This window comes from Amia ocellicauda, chromosome 14, assembly GCF_036373705.1.
Source record: "Amia ocellicauda isolate fAmiCal2 chromosome 14, fAmiCal2.hap1, whole genome shotgun sequence".
Taxonomy (NCBI): Eukaryota; Metazoa; Chordata; class Actinopteri; order Amiiformes; family Amiidae; genus Amia; species Amia ocellicauda.
The window spans coordinates 11,040,848-11,061,642 of record NC_089863.1 but is presented as its reverse complement, the minus strand read 5'-3'; the positions used below and the strand labels follow the sequence as shown (position 1 = coordinate 11,061,642).

The following is a 20,795-nucleotide window of genomic DNA, read 5'->3' as shown; positions in this document are numbered from 1 at the left end:
TTTAAACTGTGTTTAAAGAGTATGGGATAGGTGGCGCATAGGAGCGAGGGGGGAATAAGCTATGACTGAAACTTGCAGGCAAATCCAGTCCTCCAGGGCTGCTGTGTGCTCTGGTTTTCATCCCATTGAAAGGGGTTTTAACGGGGTCCCTGTGGGACTGCAGCCGCCTGGCCCCCCTCCTTGACTTCCACTCTTTGTTTACGTTGATCAGAGCAAAAGCAATCCGTTCCTGATTTAGGGATGTGTGTGTCAGTGAAGCCTGCGGGGCTCTGACCATGCTGCTGTGTTTCAGATGAAGGATGCCCTGCAGACTCTGCCCTCGTCCCTGGGCCAGCTGGTCCAGCACTCTTTGTCTCGCCTGAAGCTGCTGTATGGTGCCGAGCTGCTGTCCGGGGCACTGGGAGCTCTGACCGTCAGCCAGGCTGGTGAGGAAACATTTACACCTACACACACTGATGCACACTGATGCATGAGTTTACATGCGCACAAGTACCAATTGAGTGCAACTGGACTCGGTACACTGATGGATTGATCAGGGGACAGGTGGACTGGAGGTTGCAGACAGACGGACAGACAGACGTTCAGATAGGCAGGGACAGCCAATGACAAGTCTTCAGGGAACTCTGTCATTTTCCTCTGTCAGGTCTGAGAGAGCAAGACCTGTACTCCCTACTGTGCATGTGCAATACACTGGCCAACAGAAGTGGGGAGGAGCCTGCCTGGCAGGAAGTGATGCGTGCAGCGAGGCAACACGAGAGCCGCATCCCCATGGCATCCTTTTCAGAGCTGGCCCGGACTATACAGAGGTATGTCTTGATAGCCTCAGTTCCTTTAGTATTGTTCTGTTTGGTTTAAGGACTTTCTTCGTTTCCTGGTTATTCTCTTTCATTGTTTAATTCATAAACAAAGGAATGGAAGAGAGAGCCTAAACTTTAGCCCCGCCTCTCTTCCAGCATGATTGGCCAGTCTAACGTCCAAGACCCGGACTCCCGTTTCCGCCTTGTGAATGATGATGTAAGATCAGCTTTTGAGGAGCAGTTTCTGCCAAGCCAGGAAGCCGGGAGAAGGGCCCACCTTCTGCTGGCAGGTACAGTACTGGAGCCCTCCCCCCTCCCAAGAAGAATTGGTTGTTGCCTTAGTACAACATTCAAGGAAAGATGGACTGAGCCATTAGCTATTAGAGGGGTGAATGTTCACTGACATATGATGTTATCCCCAGTGACTTGCATGCTGATTGTTATAATATATAATCAAATATAATGTGTAATAGATTCCAGACTGTTTAGTGTGTCAGTTCTGTGTATATTGTATATGCTTGTTTTCCTGACCCTAATTACACCATAACTGGATAGGAGACCATTCACCAGTCAGCCCCAGATGTGAATGGAAAGGTGCCAGCTGTGATACTGTTAAGAAACAGGTGTTCATTGTGTCTCGTTTCCCTCCGTGTCTCTCATGGTATCTGTGTCTCTATTCATGTGTCTCCCAGCTCACCTCTGGACGCTGGCTGACCCAGGTGGCAGAGACCACTTCCTGCACTGTGAGGCCGAAGCCCTCCGTCACCTGCCCTTCCACCTGGTCAGTATGCCGGTCAGAAATAACTCTGATCCTGAATACTGCTAAAAATACATTAATAAGTAAATATTCAATTCAATGACTTTTGGGAGTCACTGACTATCTCTGTCTTGAGTCTAGTGTCTCAAGTTTGTGGGGCTCTGTGTCCTGGGACTCTGTCATGTCTAAATCTTGAGCCAGTGTCTCCCTGCCCTCACCAGGTGAAGGGGGGCCAGCTGGCTGTCCTGCACTCCCTGTTGTCCAGTTTCCATTTCCTGCATGCCCATGTCCGGCTGGGCCTCCTCTCCCATCTGCTGGACACCTTCAGCCTGTCTGGTGAGTACGCAGCCCCTCACAGAGACACTAGCATGTACATTCCTTCCAAATCAGCCACGGCTTCCTATGTCCCCGTCTTAAATTCCCTCACTTGCTCTCTATAAAACATTAGCAATTGTCCACATGTGTAAATTTCATAGTAGTTTTGTTACAATAGAATTTCTGCAATATGCAATAATATTTAAGCAGCTATTTCTGTACACATTGTAAGTAATTGTATTAACCAATATAATTAGTCTTATTGCACTATATACAGTCTATATATCAGCCATAACATTATGACCACTGACAGGTGAAGTGAATAACACTGATAATCTCGTTATCATGGCACCTGTCAGTGGGTGCGATGTATTAGGCAGCAAGTGAACATTTTGTCCTCAAAGTTGATGTATTAGAAGCAGGAAAGTAAGGATCTGAAGCGACTTTGAAAAGGGCCAATTTGTGATGGTTAGACGACTGGGTCAGAGCATCTCCAAAACTGCAGCTCTTGTGGGGTGTTCCTGGTCTGCAGTGGTCCGTACCTATCAAAAGTGGTCCAAGAAAGGAAAAGCGGTGAACCGGTGACAGGGTCATGGGCGGCCAAGGCTCATTGATGCACGTGGGGAGCAAAGGCTGGCCCGTGTGGTCCGATCCAACAGACGAGCTACTGTAGCTCAAATTGCTGAAAAAGTGAATGCTGGTTCTGATAGAAAGGTGTCAGAACACACAGTGCATCGCAGTTTGTTGCCCAGTCAGGGTTCCCAAGCTAATCCCTGTCCACTGCCGAAAGTGCCTACAATGGGCACGTGAGCATCAGAACTGGACCACGGAGCAATGGAAGAAGGTGGCCTGGTCTGATGAATCACGAGTTCAAGGTGTTGACTTGGCCTCCAAATTCCCCAGATCTCAATCCAATCGAGCATCTGTGGGATGTGCTGGCCAAACAAGTCCGATCCATGGAGGCCCCACCTCACAAGTTACAGTACTTAAAGGATCTGCTGCTAATAGCACACCCTCAGAGGTCTAGTGGAGTCCATGCCTCCACGGGTCAGGGCTGTTTTGGCAGCAAAAGGGGGACCTACACAATATGAGGCAGGTGGTCATAATGTTATGGTTGATTAGTGTGTATATATGTATACTACATGCTATATAGGTAGTTCAGGCAAATGACCCACTCTCACACCTGCTGTTGCTGTAGATTCCCCAATGGAGTTGGATGATGGGGTGGCCCATGCCAAGCTGGAGGTGTGCCGTGATTTCCTGCGTCGCCACGCCCCCGTCCTCTCCCATTGGCCGGCGCTATTTATCCAGCAAGCTCTAAATGAACCTGAGGGCTCCGCTGCCCATGTCTGGGCCCAAGGCATTGTGGGAAGGGAGACGGGCTCTGTGCGCTTGCTGAGATGGCTGAACAAGCCACACGAAATCCAAAAGAAGGCCACGTAAGGGTCAATGTGAAATGGGTGTCCATGTGTTTCCCTTTGTGTCTCAGTGTGTCTGTCTTAACCAGGTTTGAGTTTGAACCAAGTATCCAAACTGGTATGCAATTGTAAAGGTATTTCCATGCCTACAGTGCCTGGGAAAACTACATAGACACTAGATGGGTAAAATCCCACAGATTTCTTCCAAATCATCCACATCGTTCCCCTTCACCCCCCACAGTGATACAGTCACTGCTTTTCACTGGATGCCAACCTGCGTGAGCGTGCAGCCGAAGGGCAGACTGGCAGTTGTGGGAACTGGGCAAGGATCTCTTCACATCATCAACACAGAGACTGGGAAGGTATGGCTAGACTTGTATGGTTGTGCTTTGCTGCAGTGAAAGAAGGTGTATTTAATATCCAGGTGTAATGCTTTGTGTTAGCATTATAATAGTTGAATCCTTCACTACAGCCTGAAATATTTTACGTATTGTTTACCCCATCACCTTTAGGAAGTTTCTACCTCCTAAACTACTTAGACAATTAAAGTTCCATGTAAGAATATAATTTTTTGGACATTGCAGCTTTCGTTTTTTGTTAAGAAGAGGTGTTTCGGGTAACTTGTCTTGTGATTGTACAATGTCACAGGAAGTGAGGTCACTGATGAGCACCTGCGATGGCATCTCAGGGTGCGTGTTCCTGCGAGACGGGCTTCTGGGCTCCACCTCCTTCGATGGGCAGATAGAAGTGTGGGACATCGACAGTGGCTGCAGGTTCCACATTTAGCTACTTCTTCCCTCTTATTTGATGTCAATGTTTTTCTAATAATTGTGGTCTCAACAATTTCAGCTGGGGTTATGCATCCTAGGGCCTCAATCAGATTGCAACATTTCCCTTTGAGGCAAACTTATATAGACCAGTGGTTCTCAAACCTGTCCTACAGTACTTCCTACCCTGTTGGTTTTTGCTCCAAACGAGCTCTCAATTGCTTAATTGAACTATGAATTTCCTAAATCAGAGCCTTCTAATGATTTTTAAAAGTAGAGATTTTAAGTGAAGTATAAAATTCTATAATGAAATTATTAAAGAACCAACATTTGATCAGTTACACATTTTAATGAGTCAAATGTAATCAAATTACTTCTGTTAAGGGTTCAATTAATTAATTGAGAGCTTGGTTTGAACAAAAAACAGCAGGGTATTTGATACTCCAGGACAGGTTTGAGAACCATGATATAGACAATAAAATAAACATTACTGGGCAGAGTCAACTAGATCTATCTTTTCCTTCTAGGACCGTGGAAGTTGATGCCCACAAGAACAGCATCACGGGATGTGATGTCACCACCGACAGGAAGAATTTGGCCACAGTGTCCCTGGACTCTAAGCTGAAGGTTTGAGAGACTCTTCAGTTTTTCACCATTCTTTTTTACATAGTGTTTGTATCCAGCTAGCGCTCATAGTTATGTCTTTTTATTTAATTCCCATCATTCATTTCTTGTTGTCGCCAGGTGTGGGCAGTGCCAAAGGGCAGCCTGGCCGCCACCCTGAACAACCCCTGCCCTTTGAACTGTGTGACCTTTCACCCCGAGGGTCATTTGGTGGTGGCAGGTGGCTGGGACAAGGTGGTGAGGCTCTGGAACTGGCTGACCGGGCAGAGTGTGGCGGTGAGTGGATAAAGCTCTTCATAAGCTGCAGGGAGGTCAATTCCTGTTCCTTGATTTTTATTTTTTATTTTTTAATATGAAATGTAATAAATTTAAAATAACAAACACTCTAATCACTACTTGGTTTCATTACTTTGCATTTTCTCTGATTTGTGTGCATTATTTATGACTTCACTGTGTTGTAAATCACAGGAAACCTTGTCTTTCAACGAGACTCTCTCTCCCTCTCCCTCCCCCAGACTCTATCAGGTCATGAGGTGTCTGTCCGCAGCCTGTCCTTCTCTCCATCTGGGGGGCTCCTAACCTCAGGCTGTCTCTCTGGGGATGTGAGGCTGTGGTCAGCACCAACCTGGAAATGTGTAGGGCACTACAGGGCCCACCAGGGGGCAACAGAGGTGCTGCAGTTCATGGAGGGAGGCAGGCTCCTGCTGAGCGGTGGCTCGGACAACATGGTGAGATTCGGACACGATTGTCTCTCAATTGCTCATTTGAGGTGTCTGTACTGTATTATCATCTCCCCCTGTTCCATGACACAGGTGCATCTGTGGTCTGGGAGTTTGGGTCTCTCTATCGGCCAGCTGGGGGACAGCATGGTGAGTGAAAGGCTGATGCAGTTCTCACCTATCAGACTCCAAGCAGCTCCAATGGGCGGTGCTGTCCAGTGCAGTGGGAGTGGGCGTGTATTTAACCACCTCTCCTGTTTTATCATAGGAACGGTCTGCAGCATCCCAGGGGCAGGGGTCCGGCCGCTCGGCAATGGTGGAATCTCCCGCCCTGTGCGTGGCGGTCGCTGGCGACTACGTTGCTGTGGGTTACCAAAGCGACGGGATCCACCTGTACCATCGGGATTCGGGTAGGTCTGTCAGTGCGTGTATGTCTAGGCCGTTCTGGGATTCACAACATGCAATACTTCCCGGTTTGACTTCTGGACCAATTATGATTTTTGACCACTGAGAAGTTAAGAAGATGAGATCGGAATCTTATCTAGTAGTGGATCAACAAAGGTTTTATAAGAGGTAGAATAATTGGGAGTATTTATTCATCCACCTCTCTGCCTTCCTGCCTTTCAGGAGAGCGACGGTGGGTGAGCGAGGGCCCCGGGGTATCTGTGCGGTGCCTGCTTTGGCTGCAGACGGAGAGCCAGGCTGAGTTGCTGCTGTCTGGCGGAAATGATCACATCGTACGCTTATGGTGCAGAGAGACGGAGGGGCACATGAGAAGTCTGTGCCGTTTGGTGGGACATCGGGGGCCCATTCTTGCCCTGGCTTGCTCCCCAGATCTCCTGGCATCAGCGTCAGGTAAGTACTAGCTCTGTCAATTTTTGGATGGGATTTGGTCACTTGTCAACAGGAGTCATCTTGTTCTGTGCTAGTGAATTAGACGCTGCTTGCCTGGACTGTTCACCACTGTTTGCCGGATGCTCTCTCTTTCTCCTTTGTGTAATAAAGCAGACACACTTATCCTTCCCTCTCCTATCTCTGTCTCAGAGGACTTCACCGTCAGTCTGTGGTCAGTCCAGTCATTGCGAGATCAGGCCGGTCACTCCGGTGATCTTTTTCCGACTTCTATCCTGAGAGGCCACACTGGAGGGGTCACCTGTCTCTGCTTCAGCCCTAATGGACAGGAGCTTCTCTCAGGTGGCAAAGACCAGGTAAAGGAGTGAGGAGTAAGGGGAGGCCATTAATTGTCTAGTCTTAAGCTGGACCCGAATCATAACGTTGCCCTGCCCAGAAGCTGCACATTACAAGGCAAATTTTGGGTTTGGATTTTGCCCTGATTGATGAGCAAGTGGTTGAACATTACAATCCTGTATCATAGTTTAACTTATTGGCAGAAGCCCCTTTCTGCTACTTTAAAAAAAAAAAAAAGTTTTTACTTCATGATTTAAGGGTTAAAGGCAACGTTTCGGTTTGGATTTTGACCTGATTGATGACCAAGTGGTTAAACTTTGTAAATTGAAGCATACATGAGGCAAAACCATAGAAAATAATTGAATTATTGAAAAAAAATGTATGATGGTGAATTGGTCAGGTCTCGACTGAGAGGGAATTCTGAAATGTTCTAGTATTTATACATAAAACAGACGTCAGGCTATGTGCTTCGGGATTCACGGACAGGGCAATGTTTGGCTCTTGTCTAGGCCTTATAGTCTCGCTTGTATTTTGTTAAGCTTTGTAACCGCAATGGCTTGTTCGTGACAGAGTTGCAGACATTCCTCAGGGGGTTGTTTGTTTGGTTCTCTCATTCGCAGTCTCTGCTAGTGTGGGATGTAAGTGCATCTCCTCCAGGTCTGTCACGCTCCTTCCTGCACTGCCACACTGACTGGATCACCGGCTGCACCTGGACTGAGAGCACCCTGGTGAGGAGCTGGATGGAGGGATGCATAGGCCACGGGATGGACAGATAGATGGACAGCTCTCTACGTTCGATATATATCTTTAAAATAACAGAACTTTGTCTCAGGACTTACATCAGGTCATATGATGTGTATAATTACACTCGCATTTCTAAGGTGTCTTGCTGGTATAAAATGTATTAATACAGCCCTCTGTCTCCCTCTCTGTATCTCTCTTTCCCTCTCTCTTACTGTTTTTCCCTTTTTACCTGGGACAGGTGAGCTGCTCCAATGACTGCCTGGTGCGAGTGTGGGACCCTGCATCTGGCCAGTGCTTCAGGGAGTTTATGGGGCAGGACTCCCCCCTGAGCTCAGTGTGCAGTCTGGTGAGTCCCCGAGACAGGCCTAAGTCATTGTGCTTGAGTTGATTCCCCAACTATTAGGAGTAGTTGTCCTGATATGATTTTCTGTCCAAGAATTCCCTCTGCATCCAAGAGCAGATAAAGTTGTTGAACTTGCTATTGTTTGGAGTGGTTGACGGTTGTCTTTGTTTGTTTGTTGACGTCAGGGTGAGTATGTGCTGGCAGGCTCTGGCAACGGGGAGCTTGCAGTGTGGCAGTGGGAATCGGGAGTGGAAGTCACCCGGATCCCAGCTCACTCAGCCAGGATACACCACTGCACTGCCTACTGGCACTCTGGTAAGCATTCGCCAAAGAGGGTGCGGGACGTGGTCTTGAGGTCAGGTTGGAGAAACACATGGTCAGAGTGTGAAAGAAAGAGGGAAGAGATTGCGGCTGGATCGAAATGGAGAGAGCGAGAGGGAGGGATGTAGAGAGAGATTTTCTATGGAGAAAGTAATTGGGGGATGGGTTAGTGTTGTAGGGAAATGTATGGGGAAAGCCCGAGAAGGGGAGGGAGAAACGTTTGGGGGTAGGGTTGAAGGAGGACACGAAAGAGAGGGAAGGAGTGATGGAGATGAGCGAGTGCTACATGACGGATACTCGTCCTTGTTCCTCTCTTTCCGCCCTTCATTCATCTTGATCTCGAGCTGATGGCATGCAATCAATCGACTTCACTTACCCTAAAGCAGCAGCTGCTTCTGCGCCCATGTCAGCGGCCCCAGCCCCACACCTCCCCAGCACTTCTGTGGCTCCCCAAGATGATCATATATACAAATTTAATTAATTAATTAACTTTTTTCAATTGCTACAGGTGAGATCCAGAGCCAGGACACCAAGCCTGAAGACCTTGCTGTTGCCACAGCGTCTGACGATGGGACGGTGCAGCTGTGGCTCCCCCTGCAGGTGAGAGTGTGACCTGTTGTCCTTGGGGTGGCTAGGACGCTAATGCAGGAGTTTCTCATTAACAAGAGGAAAATGCTTTTATAGCCATGACACAAGCATGTCAAGCGTAACAAGCACTAATAACAATGTAAAAAAATGTGTAATTACCCATAGAATACTAGTATGAAACATGTAAATGCATCACAGCCGAAACCAGTGCAATCCACTGATCCTCCCTCTGTGTAGGTGGAGAACCGTGGCTCACTGTCGGACCACAGCGGAGTGATACGCGGCTCAGCTCCCGAGGAAGAAGTACCGGTGTTCCTCACAGTGGCTGAAGACCGCACCATGCGAGCTTGGAGCATCTCCACAGCGATGGGTAAATAATAACGCCACCTCTGATCTCTGACCTCACTGGTAACAATCCAGCAAAGCGCATAGGCCTCGTCACTTTTAGATGCCAACCAAGAATATCAATCAGTCAATCAATCCATGGATCAATCGTGCAGTTCTGTCCTCCACTATTTCGGATCAGGCTTCTGCTTGCTTTTAAGTTCTCTGTATGGTAACACTGTATAATAATTTTGTGGTGTACTGGGTAACTACTTACTCAGTAACTACAACACATAGATACATCATAGCATATGCAACACATTACCCCACACTGTAATTATGTATATTTACAGTGAGGGAAAAAAGTATTTGATCCCCAGCTGATTTTGTATGTTTGCCCACTGACAAAGAAATGATCAGTCTATAATTTTAATGGTAGGTATATTTTAACAGTGAGAGACAGAATAACAACAAACAAATCCAGAAAAACGCATTTCAAAACACTTATAAATTGATTTGCATGTTAATGAGGGTAATAAGTATTTGACCCCTTCGACTTAGTACTTGTGGCAAAACCATTGTTGGCAATCACAGAGGTCAGACGTTTCTTGTAGTTGGCCACCAGGTTTGCACACATCTCAGGAGGGATTTTGTCCCACTCCTCTTTGCAGATCCTCTCCAAGTCATTAAGGTTTCGAGGCCGACGTTTGGCAACTCGAACCTTCAGCTCCCTCCACAGATTTTCTATGGGATTAATGTCTGGAGACTGGCTAGACCACTCCAGGACCTTAATGTGCTTCTTCTTGAGCCACTCCTTTTTTTCCTTGTCATGCTGGAATATCTATCCATGACCTCAAGATTTGATTCTCATCCCTTTGGTGCAGTTGTCCTGTCCCCTTAGCAGAAAAACACCCCCAAAGCATAATGTTTCCACCTCCATGTTTGACGATCATTCCTCCTGCTCCAAACAAGGCAAGCTGAGTTATTATTATTATTATTATTATTATTATTATTATTGTCATTTAGCTGACGCTCTTATGCAGGTCGACTTACATTTGTACCCATTTATACTGGAGCAATCTAAGTGAAGTACCTTGCTCAGGGGTACAACAGCCCTGCCCCAACCAGGATTTGAACCCACAACCTTATCCCTAATCACTACTCCACAGTGCTGCCTAGTTGATGCCAAAGACTTTGATTTTGGTCTCATCTGACCACAACACTTTCACCCAGTTCTCTTCTAAATCATTCAGATGTTCATTGGCAAACTTCAGACGGGCCTGTACATGTGCTTTCTTGAGCAGGGGGACCTTGCGGGCGCTGCAGGATTTCAGTCCTTCACGGCGTAGTGTGTTACCAATTGTTTTCTTGGTGACTATGGTCCCAGCTGCCTTGAGATCATTAACAAGATCCTCCCATGTAGTTCTGGGCTGATTCCTCACCGTTCTCATGATCATTGAAACTCCACGAGGTGAGATCTTGCATGGAGCCCCAGACCGAGGGAGACTGACAGTTATTTTGTGTTTCTTCCATTTGCGAATAATCGCACCAACTGTTGTCACCTTCTCACCAAGCTGCTTGGCGATGGTCTTGTAGCCCATTCCAGCCTTGTGTAGGTCTACAATCTTGTCCCTGACATCCTTGGACAGCTCTTTGGTCTTGGCCATGGTGGAGAGTTTGGAATCTGATTGATTGATTGCTTCTGTGGACAGGTGTCTTTTATACAGGTAACGAGCCGAGATTAGGAGAGTCCCTTTAAGAGAGTGCTCCTAATCTCAGCTCATTACCTGTATAAAAGACACCTGGGAGCCAGAAATCTTGCTGATTGATTGGGGATCAAATACTTATTACCCTCATTAACATGCAAATCAATTTATACGTTTTTTGAAATGCGTTTTTCTGGATTTGTTTGTTGTAATTCTGTCTCTCACTGTTAAAATACACCTACCGTTAACATTATAGACTGATCATTTCTTTGTCAGTGGGCAAACGTACAAAACAACAAATACTTTTTTCCCTCACTGTATACACTAAATACACCATAAGGACATATGTTATTAACCTACCACAAATGTCCCACTTCATATTTACAGTTTAGTATTTTCCATAGTAAATGTAGTTATTTTACCAGGCTGTAATCATCTGTGCTGTTCTGTGCAGAAAATTCAGTCTCCAAGAAGAGGGGCACCACGGCTCTGTGCTTCTCCCCCTGTGGGCAGCTGCTGGTGTCTGGGCACGGACAGGGCCAGCTGTGCATATGGCACCAGAACTCTGTCATCTGCAGCATGCAGGTAACCGAGAAACGCCTAGGACACGCACGTGCACATGGACACTCGCACGCAGGCACGCACACATGCACAGTCATACTCACGAACACACTCGAACAATGACCCACAAAAAGCACACCCTAAACAGGTCACCAGGTCTCGCTAAACATGTGCCAGGAAGTGTAATATATTTTTACCTAATTAGTGGTCATTGTAATCCTCTTCACCCACTGTCAGTCCCTTGCTCGACGAAGAGCTGCTCACGTCAATACATTTTCTAAGTATATCTCTATGGGCTTATCCAGAGAAACTGACGATGGAAAAACTGTGACCCTGATTGTGTCCCTCGCTGTAGGTCAGTGATTGTTTGGTCAGCTCTGTGGCGTTCATGTCAGAGAGGGAGTTTGCAGTGGGCTGTATGGACAACACGGTGACCACATGGAGACTGGAGTGGACGCCTCCACAGACCACAGCACAGTGAGCACAAAAGGAGCATCTAGCTGTAACTGGGAGGGGGTCTCCTCTCATTCTCATTCCCCCTCCTCTCTCTCTCTCTCTCTCTCTCTCATGCATGCTGGGAGTGACTGGGCGGAGTTTTGAGTGAGTGTGAGCTGTTGCTGATCGGTGTGAGTTTGATTTTCTCTCGTTTTTCATTTCTGTTTTTTGTTTTTCTTATCTGTGGCCACTATGGCCGGCTCAGTGGGGGGCCTGATCCCCTGAATTTCCCCTTTGAAAACCTCACTCATCGTCATGGCATTAAATTCACTCCTGAGCTGTTTTGTCCCCTTGAGAAGTGTGTGCTGGCTGTGGGAGATGCGGATAATGTGGTTGAACACGGCGTCACCATCAATGACACATTTACCCTGGTGTTGTCTTTAGCGGTGCTGGCCTGAAAAGTTACTCTTTCCAATGTGCTGCCTTTTCTCCGTAATTAGGTGCTGGTGAGTAAACTCAGTCGCTACGGGAAGATCATGTCGGGCTTGAGACAGGTCCCGCTGGGGGGGAAGAACCCCCTGCTAAGGCATATTGTTACGTTCAGGAGGCAGGTTACTTGATCCTCAATAAAAAGGACGAGGAGCTGCATGTGGCTTTTAATTTCAGACTGGATGACAATGACTATGTCACTTTTGCCACGTCTGAATCTATTAAATGATTTTGCTGCGGAATGGAGGGGTATGTCATTCAGCACTGCCCGGAGCTGGAGACAGAGGAGGAGGAAGCTGAAGGCAGGAAGCGGCACCCGGGGCCTGGAGCTCAGGACCGGAGCAGTAGTCAAGGGGGGCGCTGACTCTGGGAGGTACAGCTCAGTGAGGATGGGCAGGTGGATTCCCAGATGCTGGGGCCTAGTGCAGGTATGGGGGTACAGGGTCCTGAGACTGATGGTGGACAGATGGATTCCCAGACTGCGGGGATAACTGGTGGTTGGAAAGTGGAGTGGAGACTGATGGGAATATTGAGCGGGGGCAGCTGGCTGCGCAGGTGGGGAGACTGGAGAGGGGGCTCTGGCTAGGGCTGTGGAGGAGTGCGGTGCTGCAGAGGCAGCACAGTCAGGGATGGAGATCGCGCTGCTGGAGCCAGAGACTGAGAGAGACGGTACTGGGAGGAGTGACGGGGCAGTAAAATGCAGTTTAAGCACGGTCAAGTCTGTTTGGGATGGGGACTTGGAGGTGGAAGATGGTTCAGTTGAGAAAGATGATTGTTTTAAGAAATCAAAGCCGAAACGAGTGGGAGAAAAAACGAAAAGGCAGGAAGACGTGCCTAAATTCCGCTCCAAGAGTGTGGAGCAGGACCGCAGGTCGTGGTTCCTGAGTGCATCTCGTATGGATGCCCCCACCAAGTACTTCTTCGGTCTGGAGAAGAAGCGTGGCTAGAGTAAGCTCCTCCACTGCTTGCACTCGGCCTCAGGGCAGGAGCTGCGGGGCCCGGGGGAGATCCGGAAGAGGGTTGTCGAGTTTCACTCGCAGCTCTACACCAGCAAGCTGCAGGGGGCAGCACCAGGAACACAGCAGTTCTGTCAAGTGCTGCCACAGGTCCCCGAGAGGGAGCAGGCAGGGCTGGAGAGAGTGCTCTCGCTGAAGGAGCTCTCCGCTGCCCTGGACACCATGGGCATTGGCAAGGCGCCGGCATAGATGGTCTCCCAGTGGAGTTTTATAAGGGATTCTGGCCTGTGCTGGGTGAGGATTTGCTGTCCGTCCTGCAAGAGAGTCTGGCTCAAGGGAAACAGCCTTTCATCTGCAGAAGAGCAGTCATTACACTCCTGCCAAAGAAAGGGGACCTGTGTGACATCAAGAACTGGCGGCCTGTCGCTTTGCTGTGTGCTGATTACAAGCTGTATTCGAAGGCTCTGGCCACCAGACTGCGGGAGGTGATAGGGGCTGTCACGTACTCGGACCAGTCCTACTGTGTCCCTGGCATTATCTTTGATAATGTGTTTCTGATTCAGGATGTTTTGGATGCCTCTAGGCTATTGGATCTGGACACTGGTTTGATTTCCCTGGATCAGGAAAAGGCATTTGACCGGGTTGAACACCAATATTTATGGCACACTGGAGACCTTTGGGTTCAGCCCTGGTTTTATAGCCATGGCTCGGGTCTTGTATAGTGACATTCAGAGTGTAGTGAAGGTTAACGGTGGGTTAAGTGCTCCTTTTTGTGTGGGTAGGGGCATACGGCAGGGCTGCTCAATGTCAGGGATGTTGTATTCCCTGGCCATTAAACCCCTGCTCCATAGGCTGTAGACTGAGATCTCTGGCCTGGTCATCCCTCACTGCCCGTCGCCTCTCAGGCTCTCGGCGTATGCGGACGATGTTGTGGTCATTGTGGGGGGCCAGCAGGACATTCATTGGCTCAGGGCAGTGCTATTGGACTTTGAAACTGTGTCGTCAGCCAGAGTCAACTGGGCCAAGAGCTGCGCTGTGCTGGTGGGGGAGTGTAGGGGTGGCCCCCCCGGCTCTACCTTCTGGACTTCAATGGCAATGTGGGGGCTTCTTGTACTTGGGGGTGCAACTGGGGGATGAGGCCTCCAACGAAAATAACTGGGAGGGGGTACAAGGGTGGCTGTGCCGCTGGTGCTGGGGGGAGGACACTAATCATCAAAAACCTGGTGGCGTCAGCGCTGTGGGACCACTTGGTGTGTATGCCGCCTCCTCCACTACTGCTGCAGGAGGCGGTGCTAGATTCCTTTTGGGACGAGCTGCACTGACTGAGGCAGTGTGTGCTGTACCTGCGCCGGGATGGGGCAGGGGCAGGGTCTGGTGCATATCGGAAGCAGGGTGCCTGCTTTTCGACTGCAGTCCCTCTAGTGGTTGCTGTACGGTGCTGACAGCTTGGCCTGGAGCCCGCTGGCCTGCACACTGCAGTTGGTGAGCCAGAGGCCTGCAGCTGGACCTCCCCCTGTTCCTGCTGGATAGCAGACAGCTGATTCTCACAGCACTGAGCCCCTTCTACCACAGCCTGATGAAGGCCTGGTAGCTGCTGGGAGTGTAGAGAGCAGAAGAGGCCCCCTCCCTGTACTGGCTGCTGCAGGAGCCTCTGGTCCACAACCCCTGCCTGGACATCACCCACATCCTCCCCAGCTTCCCCCGCTTGCTGATCACTACGGGCATCACCCAGTTGTGCCACCTGCTGGACGTTCCAGGGCGATGCTGGAAGGAGGCGGACAGTTTGATTGCAGCGCTAGGCCTGCGCTCCCTGCACTGTGTTGAGAGGCTGCTGGCACACCTCTGCTTTGTGCTCCTTGAGTTCACTAGGATAACTGATTGAGGGGCGCGAGCTCCCGGACGCACAGGACCCTTTCCCCACTCTGCTGGTCACCCCCAACAGTGACTGCCACCCCAGGGACCTTGCACTCCCAGGGGGGCCTGGGGGTCATGTATTTTGACTCAGCGACGGGTAAGGGCCTATACAGAGCATGTGTACAGTCCCAGCACCAGGCCTTACTCTCCACAATTCCTGACACTCCCTGGTGAGCCTGGCTGTGGGTCGGGGTGGACGCGCAGCCCTGCTGACGGGTTTTGTACAAGCCACCGTTAAATAAGAGAGCTGGTGATCTGCAGTGGAGGGTGCTGTACACCATCGTTGCAATTAATTCCTTTGTGTCAATTCTTAATCCCAGTGTTGGTGATGAATGTCCCTTCAGCCAGCGTCAGGAAACCATTTTTCATTGTTTTAGTAAGTGTGCACGTCGTTTTACAAGTTTTTTTTGCAAGTTTGTTTAAAGATTTTAATATGGATTTTAGTGCTTCTGTTTTTATTTTTGGTACAATATATACGAAGTGCACAAAATTTGTTGCACAACTGTCCAACTTCCTGCTTGGCCAAGCCAAAATGGCCATATTTGTAAGCAGGAAAAACAAGATTGAGGGCAGGGCCAGTGATGTTTTATGGTTATTTTACTGCCAAATAAACTGCAGGATCACAGTTGATTTTAACTATTACACACTAATGCATAACCTTGAAAAGTTTGAACTGCTTTGGTGTTGTAACGATGTACTGTGTTCTGTAGTTGAATGCAAACTTGTATTTAATGTGTAGAGATGTGGGGTGACTTTATGGGTGGGATAAGAAAAAAACACAAAATTTTGATGGAGGATTATTGATCCCTTGTTTTTCAATTAACTGCTAATAAAGTGCAGTTAAAAGTCAGTCTTTCTCATTCCCCTCTCCTCTCTCTCTCACTCGTCCTCTGTCTCACCCCCCCTCTCTCTCTCTCTTTCTCACTCCCCTCTCTTCTCTCTCTCTCTCACCCCTCTCTTCTCTCTCACTCCCTGTGTCTCTTTCACTCCCCCCTCTCTCCTTTCTCAGGGTTAAGCAGCTGTCTTCTTACGCTGTGGGCTCCTCCGTGCTCTTCCTGCACTACTGCTCTATGCTGTTGGCAGCCTGCGCTAATGGCAGTATCATTGACCTGATGGATCCCACGGATGTTACCCTCGGGTACGCAGCTCTCTCCTCTGACATAATGAAGAGATTGAACTATAACGGAATGAAGTGAATGGATAGATACATGAATATATAGTATCTGAGAGAGAGCGAGAAAGAGACGTGGGGGGCACAGAAAGAGGGAAAGACAGACAATGGGGAGAGAGAAACGGGAGGGAGTGAGGATGAAAGAAACAGAAAGCGGTGGATGAAGGGAGAAAGAGAGGGGTGCATCGAGAGAGTCAGCCACAAGGGCTGACAGCGGGAGGGCGGTTGTTCTGTTTCTTCTTATTATTTAAACAATATTATTTTGACAATCCCTAACATACTGTATCAAAATATGCCAAATATGATAAGGGATAACAGCATCGCTATAAAAAACACAATAATCCACAGTAAATATCCAGTGACAATGAAGGTCTTTGACAGGTTTCATAAATGATTAAATAAACGTCTATATTACAGCTGGTTCGGCAGTGGTCACATCCATGCAATGCAAGAGAACGACTGCAAGAGCCTGTGGGTGGTAGCGGACAAGGACTGCACCTTAGAAGTGGGCTTCATTGTGAGCACTTTCTTATTCTTCTGAATCCTGTGTCCCTAATTTACGGAGTACAGATGGGTCAACAGGTCTGGTTTTCAGGGTTAACTGTGGCAGCAGCAGCAACAGGAATGGAAACAGTTATGGTAGCTCTTCTCTTGTTTCATTTCAGTTCATCATGGGTAAAGTCCCCAACACGTTCCACACCTTGAGCCTGGAACAGCAGGAGAGTTCAAGCACCAACAAGAGTTCCGTGACCACAGCCGTCGCCATTCATCAAGGTAAAGATTGTGGCCGGCCTGTGTTCGAGGGAGGCAGGGTTTTGTCCTTATGGGGGGCCTTGTGGGAAGCTCTTCCTGGTTAGAGAGAAACACCCTGCTGAGCTGAGTTACTGAATGTTGTAAACTAAAAAGCCTTTCCCCCGAGCCTTGAGCAGCAGCTCATTGGCTCATTCCATCTAGTGGTAAGGAAGGGGGAGAGCCTTTCCGATGGCCCTCATGGCCAGGTCATCATTCCCTCAGTCAAGTGAGTCTCGGCCGAATTGAGCTCTGGTTGATCTTTGTATTGGGGTGGTCCAACCAGTAACGTGTGTCTCTCTCTCGCAATTCAGATCTGCTGGTGCGCGGTGATTCCACTGGGAAGATATGGTACAAGGATCCCCCAGGTGAGGAGGGTTGGAGTAGCAAGAAGCAGGTAGGAGAACTGTAGTGGTTCTAATAAGTACACAGCAGGTGTTTGTGTCCACACTTTATACATATAGGTATACAGTATATGCAGTGGATCTACAGATGTATATATGGTGTGTCCTGTATGTATCTGTGCATCAGGTGTGTGTATATGTGTATATATCTTCAATACAGAACAGGGGGTCCAGTCAGTGTGTGTACTCCAGGTGTATATATACAGTACAGTGTGTGTAGTACAGGTGTATATATGCAGTACAGTGTGTGTTCTCCAGGTGTATATCTACAGTCCACACAGCTGGTTGAGTGTGACTCTGTGTGTCTCACAGGCCCACACAGACAAGATCAGCGTGCTGAAGGCAACAGAGAGAATCATCATCTCGGCATCACATGACCAGAGTGTGAAGCTGTGGGACCGAGGGACCAGGAAACAGGTGCTGGGGGGGGCAGCTTGTTCAAAGAGGAGAGGGTAGAGTTTTAAAAGAGTTGATCTTTCTTACTATATTAGTGCTTGTTCTTACAATGTCAGTAATTACTGTGTATTTACACTGTAATAACTTGTTACAATGTAAATATGCATAATTACACTGGTAGTTACCAAGTAACTACCATGTAAATACAAGTAATTAGTGACACTTAGTCTTATCCTTATTGACTGATTGTTCCTCTGCTCATCTTGTAATTTTTGCTCCATGTCCACAGGTTGGCATGTTTCTGTGCCAGGCTCCTGTGGTGAGTCTGGCCCTGAGCCCCAGCTGCCCCACTGAGATGGCCTGCGGAGACAGCCTAGGGAACGTGTACCGCATCGCCTGGGGAGAGTGAGGACAAGAGCCGAGTGGGAAGGGGGGGGCAAGGTGGCTGAATCTGAAGATGCCAGATGTTTTATTCTATTAATGTCATTTGTCTCAGTTGTGGAACGGGCTCTGCTTTTGCATGAGTAAGAGGCAGGGGCACTACTGTGTGTAGGGGAAACATTTGTAGGTTTTCCCACAGAGAGCGTGGCATCTTGTTTTTTTGTCTCTGATGTATACGAGTTCACCTTATGCCTCATGACACCAAGGGCTCTATAAGTTGAATTTTGTTTCTCTCTTCTGGTCTTTTCATTTCTTGCAGTGACTATTTGATTTTTCTCATGTATCCAAATTTGTCGGTACTGATTAAAATATAGATTTTGTTTTGAATATAGAAATATATAATAATTAATACAAACTACTTGTATTACTACTACTACTACTACTACTATTCCTACTACTAGTAATAATGATAATAATAATACAAATAATAGGACATTTTTAACTAAATGACACCATGAATGAATACAATGCTGATTTACGAAGCAAATGTACATGTACAAAAGATAAGGATGGTTTCAGATGAAGATTAAAATTGAACTCTGAACGGATGGCAGCAGAAACATAGAACAGAGTATCTGCTGCCCCTCTCTTAAATGCTGTTCCTAACCTCAATGCTTACAAACTGGGGGAAACCCAGCTCTTTGTACTCAAGTCAACCAAGACAGTGCTCCAAAACCAAGGCTGATGGCGTACAGAAAGATAGATCATGGATTTCCCTAGTGGGAAAAGGCACAGGAATGTGCACTTTGTACAGATGAAGGACTTCACGGTCATCACACTTTTGCTGCTTCATGCCTGCTAAACAGGAAGCATGTACTATTTCCTACCACCTAGATGTCTATCTAATGCAAAGAGGCTTCAATTTGCTTTAGTTATTTTGTGCTGATTTGCAGTCACAGCTGCCAGTCGTTCCCTCCGGTTCAGCCATTTATCATAACGTAGGAATCAGTCGTCAATGGCAAGAGCTGTGGTTCTGTAGCTTCTGTGGTCTCCTTGTTGTGGGGGAAGTTTTTACATAAAATAAGTGAGAGCTTCAGTTTTTCACAAAGTGTATATTTAGGAGTCCCATTTCAAAGCAAAAAACACTGCAGCTAAGTTTGCACAGTTTACACACATACACACTGTGTGCACTAAATGTTTGTAAAAGCATGAATCATGTCTGTAACCATATAATTTGTGTTTGGAGAGAGGAATGAAGTCAGGAAGAATATGAGTTGAATGCTTTTATGTTTCTCTACATTTTTTTAAATGTTCTTAGCGTGCACTAAACCAAGAGCTCTATACCCCACTGTGGTTCAGTGGTCATCGTTTCAGCCTTGTGATGACCATAGTAGTGGCCTAATTATTTTATCCAAAATCTGAATCGGAGTGTCTAAGGACTTCTTACAAGGGCAACACTTAAGTTTTGTTGATGAGTAGTATTAGTTCACTGACAGATTTTGGACTGGGTGTAATTGTTGGGAGGTCAATGTATGGGAGAATGGCGTCGGACACTTTCTCTCAGGCTGTGTCTGTCCACAAATGAATGGAACATTTTGTTGCAAGGTTGCATACACATGGAATTGTTCTGTGCCCTTACACTGTATTTCAGCTTCATTAAAGGTGGTGGAAGCTCTGAAGTTGGTTTTTCTTACACACTTCTCAGAAATTCACAGTTCCATTTACTCTGTAGCCCTGCCCCAGCTCAGAGGGGAACTAATGCAGCAGTGTTAAAGCCAAAAGCTCAAAGTTTGTCGGTTTCATTAGTAAGAGGTAGAAGAAGAATTTCAGGCCAACATGTCCACAATTTGTGTCCTAATGAGAAGCACATTATTACGGAAGAGCATTAGGGCCACTTAAGAGAGAGAAAAAATATATGTATTTTGAGAAACAAATGCAAAACTTTTGAGAAAAAAATTCAAAACTTTTGAGAAAAAAAGTCAAAAGTTTTGAGATTTAAAGTCGAAATAAACTTTTGAGAAAAAAAGTTGAAAGTTTTGAAATTTAAATGCGAAATACACTTTTGAGAAAAAAAAATTGAAAGTTCAGGTTCAAACACAACAGCGTCGATATGGCGTTGATAGGGGCCTGGGTAAAACCCGAAACGCCGGAACAATGGAAAGATTTACAAAGACGTCTAAAACAGAAAAATACTTATTCTGGGCTTTCAGAAATGTGTGTTTTAATTGCAAATATTGTATTACATAATGTAAATAATATTAATAATAAACTTTAATACTAATAATAACATTAACAACACCAATAAAATAATTATTATAATTCTGCATCATTTTATTTAATCGTCCTTAAACTTACAATTCCACAATAAAAAAAAGTTAATCAGAAAACACTGAACATGCGCAGCGCAGCCGTTTTTGGTTCTGGCCAGAGCGGGATAACACTGATAACATATGCATGGTTAAAACCAGTTACAGTGTATGCCACCGGAGTTTCACCATCACGCATGGAGGTGAGGGGGGTATAGGGAGGCATGGGAATGGGGAAAGTCTCAAGAGAAATGCACAACAAAGACATGATAACGCTGGCATGACACGTTTTTTCTCTCCACCAAAAGATAGCAACCAAAATAAAATCACAGCTACTGAAGTGACAAGTGTCTACCATCATGTGCAGCTTGGGTTATCGTAT

The 20,795-nt window shown here is 47.1% G+C and overlaps 1 protein-coding gene across 1 annotated transcript in view; it reads left to right on the top strand.

The window, feature by feature from the left end:
• The window catches only part of LOC136768676 (telomerase protein component 1), a 46,735-nt gene extending 26,953 nt beyond the window's left edge, over positions 1–19,782 (top strand). The window contains exons 29-56 of the mRNA XM_066722984.1: positions 293–425; positions 644–806; positions 954–1,087; positions 1,490–1,578; positions 1,776–1,890; positions 3,068–3,308; positions 3,529–3,649; positions 3,936–4,060; positions 4,582–4,681; positions 4,799–4,954; positions 5,194–5,406; positions 5,491–5,547; positions 5,666–5,807; positions 6,025–6,252; positions 6,442–6,605; positions 7,206–7,313; positions 7,568–7,675; positions 7,858–7,987; positions 8,502–8,593; positions 8,819–8,951; positions 11,066–11,196; positions 11,528–11,649; positions 15,976–16,104; positions 16,555–16,654; positions 16,803–16,911; positions 17,241–17,323; positions 17,643–17,747; positions 18,016–19,782. Coding sequence (XP_066579081.1) covers positions 293–425; positions 644–806; positions 954–1,087; positions 1,490–1,578; positions 1,776–1,890; positions 3,068–3,308; positions 3,529–3,649; positions 3,936–4,060; positions 4,582–4,681; positions 4,799–4,954; positions 5,194–5,406; positions 5,491–5,547; positions 5,666–5,807; positions 6,025–6,252; positions 6,442–6,605; positions 7,206–7,313; positions 7,568–7,675; positions 7,858–7,987; positions 8,502–8,593; positions 8,819–8,951; positions 11,066–11,196; positions 11,528–11,649; positions 15,976–16,104; positions 16,555–16,654; positions 16,803–16,911; positions 17,241–17,323; positions 17,643–17,747; positions 18,016–18,135 — 3,651 coding nt within the window. The 3' untranslated portion in view covers positions 18,136–19,782. The remainder of the gene's footprint in view (positions 1–292; positions 426–643; positions 807–953; positions 1,088–1,489; positions 1,579–1,775; positions 1,891–3,067; positions 3,309–3,528; positions 3,650–3,935; positions 4,061–4,581; positions 4,682–4,798; positions 4,955–5,193; positions 5,407–5,490; positions 5,548–5,665; positions 5,808–6,024; positions 6,253–6,441; positions 6,606–7,205; positions 7,314–7,567; positions 7,676–7,857; positions 7,988–8,501; positions 8,594–8,818; positions 8,952–11,065; positions 11,197–11,527; positions 11,650–15,975; positions 16,105–16,554; positions 16,655–16,802; positions 16,912–17,240; positions 17,324–17,642; positions 17,748–18,015) is intronic.
• Positions 19,783–20,795: the final 1,013 nt, after the last annotated feature.